The sequence below is a fragment of the Pecten maximus genome, chromosome 2 (genome assembly GCF_902652985.1).
Source record: "Pecten maximus chromosome 2, xPecMax1.1, whole genome shotgun sequence".
NCBI lineage: Eukaryota > Metazoa > Mollusca > Bivalvia > Pectinida > Pectinidae > Pecten > Pecten maximus.
The window spans coordinates 40,363,063-40,376,228 of NC_047016.1; the positions used below are offsets into that span (position 1 = coordinate 40,363,063).

At 33.8% G+C, this 13,166-nt stretch overlaps 1 protein-coding gene across 8 annotated transcripts in view; it reads left to right on the plus strand.

Moving 5' to 3' along the window:
- Positions 1-644: 644 nt before the first annotated feature.
- LOC117322068 (collagen alpha-5(IV) chain-like) overlaps positions 645-13,166 on the plus strand; it is a 39,689-nt gene continuing 27,167 nt past the window's right edge. For all 8 annotated transcript variants that reach the window (XM_033876801.1, XM_033876803.1, XM_033876802.1 and 5 more), the window contains exons 1-3: positions 645-903; positions 9,837-9,911; positions 10,230-10,991. In XM_033876801.1, coding sequence (XP_033732692.1) covers positions 9,848-9,911; positions 10,230-10,991 — 826 coding nt within the window. In that variant the 5' untranslated portion in view covers positions 645-903; positions 9,837-9,847. The remainder of the gene's footprint in view (positions 904-9,836; positions 9,912-10,229; positions 10,992-13,166) is intronic.

Below are 13,166 nucleotides of genomic sequence, written 5' to 3' on the forward strand. Positions count from 1 at the left end.
TTTGTTTGTTTGTTTTTAATCTCTTGTTTTTGTTTTTGTAACATAACATTTTCGGAAAGCTTTCATTTGGGTTTACGCTTGCTAAGTACTTGTGACAAGTACAAATAATATCTCCCATAAAAGTCCTATCTTTTATTCTATGAAAAAGTTAAGATTTTCAATACTCGCTGTATTTCTTTTCAACACCTGAAATACATAACACTATCATCTTTAGCCATTAAAGGCCATTCTTTAAAAAAATCATGTTAAAACTATCCAATTAAAATCATAAATAAATAAAAATAAATAAACAATGGCTGAAATATATCCCTGCTATATTCTAACATTTTAAGGCCCGTATTAATTTTCCCGACACCCCGTCTAGATTTTCGAACTTTGGCCCCTCAAGCATCGCTAACGAGTCCTAGAAGGTATGATGTTTCGTTATACTCCACTGTATTCCACATGTTTTATAAATAATCGTTTTCGACATTACGTTTTTCCGACCACTTTAACCTATCATCGCGTGATATTGACCGTAACCTGATGACATGCACCTGCCCTATACTTCGTTATACACTCAACGATTACGTCCCTTCCCTTACACCTTACTTTTTATTGTGGTGTAATTGTCATCTTGGCTCATTGACGCTACACCTGCCGAAGTACAAACGCATGAAAGACGCCGATGAGCATCACGTTTTTCCATTCTGTGTCACACTGCAGAAAACAGAGTAGTAGGGGGTCTCGTTTGTCAACCGTTCGTTGATGTCAAACGTTTGATGGATTGCGATCTGGCTTCAGCAAATCGAAATATAAAGTCGTTCATACGACTGTCACATTCACTTGAAGGGAACTAACTAATTTTTCGGGATATATTACTTGCAAACTGGCTCCTAGGACACAAAACTACGTTTAATACAGGTGAGTTAATTCATTTCTTTTTCTCATTTATACAATTGAAAGCAGATTTGAAAAAAAAACACCTACGCAAATCTGCCGTCTTATGAAATAGTTGTACAGATTGTTTGCGGCTTGAAACATTTAAAACAATGTATATTATCACCGATAAAAAACTTCTATAGCAAAACAATACAATTACATTATTAAGTGATTAAAAAAAATATGAAAATTAAAATCTGAACACTACATATTTTTTTTATTATCAAACGCATTGCCGAGTCCATCAAAATTAATGTACAAATATCGTGATGATTAAAAGGTGAAAAGGTATTTCTTACACACGTATGTACATACAAACGTATATCAGTGTATCTTTGCCTCATTTGCATGCGTCCAATAATCACCTCTATTATCGCTCTAACATACTAATTAGATTAAGCCCCTATGTTAACGTAGATGTACATGAAGTAAAGGCTCTCTGACCGAGAACACTGGCGGGGAGTTGACATGACTAATGTCTGTTTTTTCATCTTGTTGATTTTCTCCCGGAACTATTGGGGACAGAAATTCAAGTAGTTTGTCACTCCATTCTTTTTCATCTCAAACATTAACCTTATTTTATGTTTGTAATTACGCTCGTGTCTTACCACTCTGAAATGCATGCAGGCATCCAGTATTATATAGAATCCCACTGTTTTAACATAACATAATTCGTGAGAAAGTATCGCCCGGATAAAGGTACGCTTTGATAAATATCTTAACATCCTAATAACCACACCCTACTTCTTATTTTAACATCTGTTTCGGCTCCTTTTGATTATCTTCCCTTTTTTCGTACGAATTTCCACAAGTTCAAAACAGCCCTATGATAACTTCTTATTCAGTATTCGGATTATATACTCTATCTGTTGCAAAATTATTATCTAAATGTTTTAATCACTAGTTCGTCTTCTGTTTAATTTATTCTTTATCTGTTGCAAAATTCTTATCTAAATGTTCTAATCATTAGTTCGTCTTTTGTTTAATTTGTTCTATTAATGATGGTAATCAAAGTAATTAATGGTGAATTTAATAAATAGAAATAACTTTAAAACTTTTAACCATTAAACTTCATTGTTTTCCGTTGTATTTTAATTTACTTCCGTCATTTTGTTTATTTACTCTACCTTGTTTATTTAGACATCATAATTCTTATATATCTCTGTATGAGTTGTATTGCCATTTGTTTAATTGGTGGTCGCCGTTACATATTGTGATCTCTAGCGTTACGATCATGATGTCACAAACTTTAGGCTTCATTTACACCAGTCACAGTGAAGTATTAATATATAGACCCTGTCAAAAGCACGCGCGCCAGAAATGTAAGTATTGATAGTCTATAGATTTTATTTTCTAGTATAAGATGTTTCTAATTCAGGAATAATCTGTATTAATCCGACCTGGTTTATAAGATAAGGGATACACGAATTAAACAACAGGGAAAGTGCCAAATAAACAATAGATATTATAACAAAAGGTCTACTATCAACGGCAACATATGGTAATTAAGACCGATGTCATTCGCTCTTAACAGAGGTATCCAATACCATTACATTTAAAAAGTAGTAGTTCTGGATTAGTTTTACTTTAAGATATAGTATATTTTACTTGTCGTATTTTAAGATAATTGGAACTGTTATTTTGTAGAACATAGATTTATATAGAAACCATTCAAAAATCAATGGCTTCCATGTAAATATATATTTTATCTATATGTTGCTTTTGTTTTATTGAGTTAGGATTACGATATTATTCATATATTGGGTTCCCTGTCCTTGTCAAACATGCCAATCCTTAACAAGGGCAGATGACGAGGAAATCAAGATGATAGTAAAGTCAGTCGTTATTAATCATATAATACATAAGCTATATACAAGTCTTAAACCTGTCAGCACTCGACTGGTCGGCTTCCTACAGAGATGTCACTGTACCAGTACATGCCCGTATGTTGTGAATGGACACGGTTTTTTTGTCCAATCATTAAGTGATTGTTTATGTCCGTCCCTAGTCAATGTGTTATATATAACAGACAGCGCAGAGATGATGTGTGTAGCTACTCATTTGATACTATCTGGGAAATATCCAACAAGAACGATAGTTAGATTTTAACCGTTATCATTGCGGTTGTCCACAAACAGCTTGATTACGAATCTAGGTTAAGAACATGGCTGGTCCTAGGACACCACCCTGTGGTACTTCACTGGTGACGGGTTTATCTCACGGGACATTACGCACTTTTTCCTGAATTTAAGTTGTGTTCTTCATAATTTATATATCAAAGATATATCTTAAATAATCTTAATTCATTAATAATATGACTATGTTTGCTTAGAGTACTTCCATATCTTAAAAAGAAAATGCATCTTAAAGCATTTCAACTGTGCACGTATGAGAAGTTTAAGGCTCATGCCATGTATTTAAAACAAGATGAATTACGGCCATTGGCGAAACTGTTGTTGCAAAAAAAGTTGAATTAAATGATAATCGACACGATATTAAAGTAGTTTTCAGCAAAAAACAACCCTTAATATTACAAATCGTACATGGCCTTCTGAAGTGTCCATCAAGCGTTATCCTAAAAACTCTGAGGACACATACTTACTTCAACTGTCCAGAATAACGGCATATTTATAAGATATATATTTCATCTAAGTACACAGCCAGCAAGACTGACTTCAGGCGAAACAAAAACAAGAAAACATGAAATGCACATGCATTGTTTCACCTGAAGGCAGTACGGGGCAGTATGGGACAGGTAAGCCAAGCCATCTGGATTGGCTTATGTGCTCCTGTCAGCTTTGTTGTCTTCATAATTGATATAAGATTAAGTGTTAAATTACACGTAATCGAAAGTATTACAGACATTCATCATCATCATCATCATCATCATCATCATCTAAGCTATTTACCGTAGGTTTTGTCGATTTGATATCGGAGCCAAATAAACAAATAGATAATTAATTACCTGGTTTGAATGCTTGGTAACATAAATAGCTATAGTGAAAACAAATAAATTTCATTACAGGAAATGTACATGTAAATTGGTTTGTGTTTGGATTGACATAAACTCTTAATGGACTTTAAATGTCAGTGTCGTTAACGAGTTTCATCAGACAACTTCAGCACGATATACCGAATTAAACCGATAAAATCTATATATAATATACGAGGAAATGAAAAAGGATCGCCGATACTCCATAACCTTTGACCTTTGCTTGCATGGGTGTTGTCATCTCAAGATCGTGAAACTTTTACAATTATTGTTAAGGTGAATTGCAGTTTAATCAGGATCAATACTAATACATTTGTATACTTAACATATTATGATATCATAGTATTTTCGTAGAAGTTTCAAAAGATGTTTAAAGTCGACTTAATGAATATTGTTCAGCAAAAGACAAATCAAGAACTAGGAAACAAGGCAGTTCTAAATGCTAATTAAAGACCCCACCCCCTTTTCTTCCCTGATGTTTGTTAAAGTTAACAGTGCTCTGTCGTTCTGAAGCGGAAGTGCGATAAGTGTGAACATGCTGTTATGCAGTTTGACGTCATTCCAATGTTGCTCTAACGTAATATTGATGTACATTATGTAAATGCGTACTTTGATATCTTAAAGGAAATATAATATTATTCTCATTATTCAAATGATCATCAGTTGATTATTATTAAACTCTATTTAATTTACTGATTTTTTTACTCAAATATAATGCAGAATGGTTTATGACTAGAATTTTTAAAAAAAAAACTGTTTTAAATGTCATGTCAGTTTTAATTTGTTTTGGCCTTATAATCGTTTCTTGTAAACAGTCATTTGATTAAATTATATACGAAACTGTCTTGAAACCGTGACCAGTATGCTAACGAATCACATCTTTACGACAAAGAATTGATTCATTTTTAACCTACCTTATAAATCAATTACGGTACTAATTTTAGATGTATGCAAATAGAGAATTTATAACACTTTAGTTATTGACAAATAAATTAATTTGACATTTTACTATGTTTATCGATAAATAAATATCTTCATGAAAACAAAAATGTTGCATATGTTTTTCTTTCTTTTCATCCCCAAATGAAATAGTCATGTGGATGTTTTATTTCCAAAGTTACTCCCTCCGTGACAAGATAATAATGAGTGATTAGCGATGCTATTTTATTGATTATAATGGACCTACGGTACAAGGAAATTCCACATAATGATTTAATGGTTGGATAATTATGGACCTTCTGGCCACATTGGGAAAAAAAACAATATTTGACAGCACTCGTAAACATTGTCAGCCTAACAATCGTAATGATGAATAATTCTTGTCTGACATCACAGACAAATGTCCAAACAATGGATGTAATAAGGATTAGTATGTGCCGTCATGCTTCAGTGACCTGACAGGCTGTCAACCTTCGTCACCTCTACTTCGGAATCAGACTCCCTCTGGCCTAGATCTCACAGGTCAGCGTAATGCAGACAGATCCTCACCTTTGAATACAAAACGTTTTTATTTATCAACAATAAGGATAAGTTAAATAAATAAAGTATTTTAAATTTTAAGCTTACTCGATAACTTTAATCTTTCAAAGACATGATAAAGGTTAATGTTTGTGTTTTTTTAACCATCATGTCATGGATGACAACATCAAGTATACAATGCAATCTTAAATATTTTACTCCTAAAATATGTTGAAATAAACATTGAGATGAGCCACATTCCGTCAATACCTATTACATTATCGTTCCAAGTAAACAGAGCTTGCTGTAAGGAGACGTGAGCGTTATCAGGGATCATTTTGGAAGGGGACCATGCGGCCATTGGCCCACAATTTATCTGAATGACCCACATGATTCAGAAAAATCCTTTAAATGTCTATAGATGGCCCATAAATTATATTACAGATAGGCCTTTTCTAGAAAATGACCAATCCATTTGGTAACCCAAAATAATCCCTGCGTTATATATGTAAATTTCGTTGTAGAAATATATTTGAAGGTTACTTGGCTCCTTAAAGATCTTTTTGCAAGATTAATAGCCGGAAAACAAAAAATCGGGACAGACTATTATTTACTAACATCAAACTACTATGAAAAGAGTCTAACGCTACACATTGGAATGCATGTTTGGGATTAAAGACGGCGATTCCTTTGACTAGGAGTATCGTATGTAGTGTAAAGGACTTTGAATTGTTTGATTGGGATTACTATACACAGATTTCTACCATGTAAACAATTTCCCTAAATGTGAAAGATGCTAACATCAAACACCAAATCACATGTTTGATTTAGGGAGCCTACATACCGATGTTTTGATCTGCATAATGTAAAAATTAATATCACGCACAGAGATATTAATGGCGACACATTTATACGATAATTATTAATTGTTTCCGTTCTTACATGACTTTTTTCTTACACTGTTTCGTCCTTCTAGGCCTCGTTCGTGATGCTAGAGGTCAAAAGTTCAAAAGTACAGAAGGGTGGACAGGGAATCAAACTTTTTCTTACCAAATGTTACATATGTAAAACGTGAGATGCATCGACATCATCAATTTAATCAGATTAGTTGTCAATAATTAAAAAAATTTGAAAAGAATATTAAACTTTGTTCATGTTGTGAATCACGACTATAAGAAGGACCGAAAAAATGACATGCAGTGTCAAGAATTACAGGTTTTGACTCGATTTTGTTGCTGTTTGTTTATAATACAATATGTGTTTGCTGTTGTATCTAGATTATTTCTGCTTCTACTACAATAGTCGGGTGTTATTCATCTCCCAAGGTATGATATAATCATTACAGAAAAGTAACTCGAGTGAAAGAGATACCATATACAACAACCACTCATTGTGTAATCTCTATGTATACAATAACATATATTTATTGATGGATTGATAACATTCCTCTTCCTTTCATTCATCGTATTATCTTTATAACTGTATATGTCATAGCAAATAGTGTCAATTTCCGGAGTGATTTTCAATTTTACTTAAAGATTAGAGACTTTTTCTGATGGTTCTATTCAGTATGGTTTCGATTTTTTATATTAACCATCCATACTGTATAATTTTACGCTTAAACGTCTGTCCATTTACTTATTGGAATTACAGAGGTTATATTGAATAGTATCGTTTGGTTGATTTCTGTTTCATCAGTAAACAAATAAACAAAAATAGTTTCATTTTGGTTTTCCTTGAAATGATACCAGATATCTTTCGTTATTTTCTTTGTTGATTTAAAATGGCATAAATTAAATCATTACTAAGTATTTGTACAATATGAGACTACAACGAAACTTGTAACCCTTGTAAACATTACAGAGCAGGATATAAAAATGTAGTTGTGACTCGTGTTTAAGTCGCTGGCTTACTACATGAAAAGAATGTTGGTTAAGTAACTTAAAGTGCTTGAACTACGATCTATTATGATAAGTTTCTATTAAACGCACAGTTTGAAAACGTGGATTTTGTTAACATTCCACAAGGAATAGACAAAATCATGGTCGACTGAGAAAGAGTTTATTCTGGACGGAGTTGACATAGCGACAATAGTACAATTAAGGCCTGTTAGGAGCATATGGATTAACACAGGTACACACGAATGCTAATGATCGAATTAGATCTAAATAATTGTTTTTCAAAATTTCCACAGACATAATGTATCGCATGAAAGACAAAATTGACAATTGTATAAACTGGTAGGTTTCAATACTGTGGGCAAAACCACAATCCTCATCGTTGCCTTAACAGCTGAACCCGGCTACGATCACAATGCACTGACAATGAGAAAGTTAGAGTAACTAACCGTTTTTCGTAAAATTACATTCACGTTTGGTTTTGCTTGATACTATTTGCATTGTAACAGCAATTAAAAATAAATAAATAAATAAATGATAAAAAAAACCCCGAATAAAACTGAAAAAGCAACATGCATCCTTCATGTCAGGAAGTGCAAACACAACCGGCAACATGTAAACAATGAGACGTCATCGGAATGTACATATTACAACAATGTATAACAATGTATATTCATACATTAAGCAAAGGAATGTGGAGCAGCATTAACCCTGACGCGTTCTGCATACATGCTTTTGCGTACGTGTTTTTACATATTTATAGAAGTTCCCCCTATTGTGTTGTATATTTATATATAGTTATGTATTATCAATATCTTATATACAATTATGTTACAAAACAACAACTAATAATATCACTGATTATTGGTTCATTTCTGTATTCCTGTCACGTGACAGTAATAATGCTTCCTCGACTGAGTGGAATAACAAGTAATGACTCTTTTTTCCATTGTTTGGTTTGTATAAATCTGCGGTAAACACAAATTGTACGTAAAACACCTGAATTGATTCTGACCTTAGCATAGAACTTCCTGTATGTAGCAGCGTGGCTAATCAATCTAATGGCTTTTATATACTTAAGTCTGTTTCCTCGTTTATCAGGATATTGCCACACTTATTGAAATGTGTGTGTGGGTGTTACACTATGCAAAAGAACCGCAGAATATTATACACGGAAACATAAACTAACGGAATAATATACATTAATGTAATATATATAACGACATATGCAACTGTATTGGATAGTATACTAGTATACTGAAAATGAGATGATTAAAATGAAGTATAAGTGCCTGGAATATACTGAATCATAAATGCCTTGATATACTGAAGCATAAATATCTGGAATATACCGAAGCATAAAGGCTTGGAATATACTAAAGCATTAAGGCCTGGAAATATACTGAAACATAAATGACTTGCGGATAGCATATATAGTAACATATGCGTAGTTAAGGGAAAGTATGCTAGAAGTATTCATACAATAATAAATTCATTAAAACAGTACGGTAGTTTCCATATAAAACAATGCATTGACGACATTCATACGGAATTTATCAATTCATTAAACAAACTCAATATTGCATTAACACGAATTTCAGATTCTGTTCATCATATAACTCATGATATATTCTTGCAAATGCATTTCCAAAACGGAATGACATTTTTGTCACTACCGAAACAATAGCCTGAGGTCATTTATTTATGATGTCATGTTATTGTTACAACATGTAGATGTGAAGTATTACCTGTGACGACGTCAAAACACAGATAAGTATGCACTCTGTCGCTATATTAGACTTTAAAAACCACACAAACTGAAGAGTATGATATAGATACAATTTTCTCTGTTTGTCCCCCGTATAAATAAGGCTGACCTGTCGCAAACATTCCACACCAGGACAACATATTAACTGTTTGGCGAACAGGGAGAATCAAACTTCGTACAAGAGAAAGTTAAAAGGTCAGAGGTCTTTAAAACCCAGACATCTCGAACGTGATCCATATTGTTATCAAGTAAACACATACCACTGAGAAACTAAATCGCCCTTCCAGTTATAACCTACATATACCACACACACTTAACAACATTTCATATTCTCGAGAATCTGATCCGATGACACCATTTCGGAGCGATGCTTACGTACGCCAAGCAGTATTGCCTTCCTTTCCACTGACAAATCGTTACAACGTCTTCATGAATAACTGATTTTTAAGTGGCCATGGAAGACGTTCTATGCCGGCAAGTCACAAGATCACCTCCTCATTTGCGTTTTCGCTATTAATCTGCCCATTTTCCCAGTATTTCTTCGCGTATTGTCACATTGTTATTAGTGACTGGACGGGTAAGAGGTGTTTCAATCCCTTCTTGACCCCTCTCCCTGACGCTTTATCACAGCAAATCTCTTCAATGCTAAATTTTACAATGCATCTTTATCTTATATTTCGTTTTGTAGAACATATTTAGCAAAATTGAAAGTCTGACCGATATGCCTAAACATTCGTGTTATAGTATATAGAGCTTTTACTGATTTGCTTTCTACTTATATAATTCGTCTACTTTGCAGATTGATTAACAATGAAGAAATCCCTATGTAAGCTGCTTACTATCACGATATTACTCTTTCTGCAAGAAGCACACGGTAAGTACAACGGTCTTATTGAAACATCAGTTTCTATCAATGGCGATATGAAGTCAATGCAATGAATACAAATGTGTGTATATCATATCATAACAATATTATTACTTGAATATGTAGAAGAGCTTTTATGTGATTACATAATATAAAATGGAACTTCAATTTGTATGTGGCTCTTGTATTTTCTTTTATATAGCTATTATCGGAGTTCGATAAATATGTATTGCGATCGTTAAATAAAAATATATTAGCATATTTCAATATCACAGTTTCATAAAGATGGTATTATCAAATATCAGAAAACATTTGTATTTCCGACAGGCCAAGGAGACTTTTTCAGAAACATCAACCCGGCAGGTAGATTTTTTGGACAACGATTTGGGGCGGGACCTAATATTCCACAAAATAGACAACAGCCAACTCAACAGCAGCAACAACAACAGCAGACAAGGCAACCACAGGCAACAAATAATGCAGCAACGGCAACAACAGGGACATCATCAGCGTCCAACACTCAACCCGGGAACGCACAGCAAGTCCCTAGACAAGTTGGAACAGTAACAGTTCCCATCATAGGTCCCTTCCCATCTGATGTCGGGGCCCAGACACCAACAGGAATGTTCGGCATGGGACAGCAAGGTTCTTTCAGTCGTATGGGACAGCCAATGGTACCTCCACAGGGCATGGCACCTTTCGGAGGGCGTGGTGGATTCAACCCAATGCTCGCGGCGAGACAACAGCAGATGCAGCAACAAAGACAACAACAGCAGCAACGGCCCATGTTTCCGTTTGGCCAACAAAATACCATGCCCCCATTTCCATCTCAGTTTGGCTCGTCCCCACAAAGAGGTATAGACAATCTGTTACTGAGGGAAGGGGAGCAGATGCTCATTCTACCAAATAGCATGGCTCAAACACTGATGTCAATGCGGAACGGAAACAGACGGGAATTGCGCAGGCTCGCTTTACTTGGTATTCCACGCTCGCTCCTTAGCACGTTTGCAGCACAACCAGAGGTTTTCGCTAACTTACGTAGACAAACTAGTAACGCTGGTGGGGCCAGGACTTCTGTTGTACGACGAAGTAAGTCTGGCTCGGGCTGCTTTGCTTTACTAACAATATCAATGCAGAATGTTTAGAATCTATACTTTACGTTAGTGTTTGCTAGTATGGAAAGTACCAATGTACCAACAGTATTTCTCGAAATGAAGTTTCAATATTGAGATATCAATTGATTATCACACAAAATAAACATAGGTTTAAAAACTAAGGTGAATATTATATTTCACCATTTCTTAAATTGCAAACGCTATAATTATAAATATATATATGCTCAAACTTTGGAAATTTGAGTCTTTTCATATATTATATACTCTTTTTTCTGTCCGGATGCAATAGCGTTTATATAGACGCTTTATTTAATTAGTAACAAATCCAGCGAATCTGTTTTACCTCGATGGATGGTACCTATCAAATAATAGCTCATATATACGCTATGCTATATATGTATGCTATATTTAGTGTGGCAATGTATACGTCCTAGTATTTCTGTTTCAATAAAAAGTATTATGAATTAGTACTTAGTTTTAGGTATGGTATAACATTAAAATATGATATATCATTTTATTATCCTATTGAAACGAAATGCTTATGCATTATTGTAGGTACAGCCACCATAATTAGGCAGATGTGAAACCATCTTTTAATCATCGTTCATCAGGAACAGTTAATAGGTTTGCACTGTATAATTACTCGGATGAAGGGGCTGAGGTGGCCGAGTGGTAAAGGTGTCCCGACACTTTATCACTAGCCCTCCACATCTGGGTTGCAAGCTCGAAACCCACGTGGGGCAGTTTCCTGGTACTGGCCGTAGGTTGGTGGTTTTCTCCGGGTACTCCGGCTTTCCTCTACCTCCAAAATCCTTAAATGAACCTGGCTGTTAATAGGACGTTAAATAAGATAAACCAAACCAACTCAGATGAAATGACTATACTGTAACATGTAACGATCAATTTTACTTCCTTTTTTTTTTTAGACAATTCACTTAATTACATTAATGTATTGATAGTTTTATATATAACATATGTAACCATACAAACAGGTGTATTTACTCAATCTGTCATTAACGGTAGTTAGCGTTAGGCTTCACACGTCATTCCACACGAGCTCGCACACCATTGACTGATTCATTAGTACGTTTCACAAGCATGGCGACATTAGCTTAGTCATTTTATCTTACCATAGGGTGTTAATGGACATCTCAAACATTGATGAATTAAGATGAATTAAGAGGTCATATTGAAAATAAAAATCTTTTTCTTTTCAGACTTTCGAAAGTTCAACAAGTACCTTAAAATTAAAAGATAGCTTCTTAAAGAAGGTTTTGTTGAGGGAAAAACACAAACTTTGTTTAAAAAATCTAGTGGGTTTTCAAATTTGACTAGATTAGTACAATGATATATTAGTGTATCCACATCAACTAATATAGAAATAACATATTGTACTTCAGTTATGAAATTCACAAAATAGTGCACAGCTTCCTGAGCGAAAAGTAAATTTGATACTAAAATATGTATGTATAGCATTAACGTTTTATTTAACTTTAGCAGAAATATATACCATACTTAGCTGTTGTTTCAGACAGCCATGATTTCAACCCTGAGTATATTTGGTAAGACAATGGGTACATATATTTTTATTATATCATATTTTTATGTCTGAGAGAAAAGATCTTCGTACTGCATGCAAAATAATTTGAATTTACTGATGTTTTCAGATGATTTTTTTAGTTTGTTCTTATCTTATTTTTGAAAATTAAATTCATAAAACATGAATTCATATGAAAACCGATTTTTTTACATGATTCTAATATTCCTGTTGCAATCTTAACAACATTTTGTTTACGCAGCTTTGCTTTTCGTTATGTGTTGTTGCTGCAGTATATTAAACCCACATTTTAACTGCATGTATGGACGTAAGACGAAATAGAATACATTGAATGTCATTTTGATATTTCATGTTTGTATTTTCTTCTGTATCATGAACATTTTTATATTACAAAAGTAAATCATAGAGAAATCTCTGTAATTTTTATAATATATAAGGAACTTAATACGATTTAAGATTAACTTTTTCTGTAATCAATATTTCCAAGTTTTGTTAAAATTGTAAGCCCATGTGTGCTTGTATTGTCCAGAACATTATATATATTGGCTTTATATCATTTATCCCCATTCAAAAATATTCCACGAAAGGAAA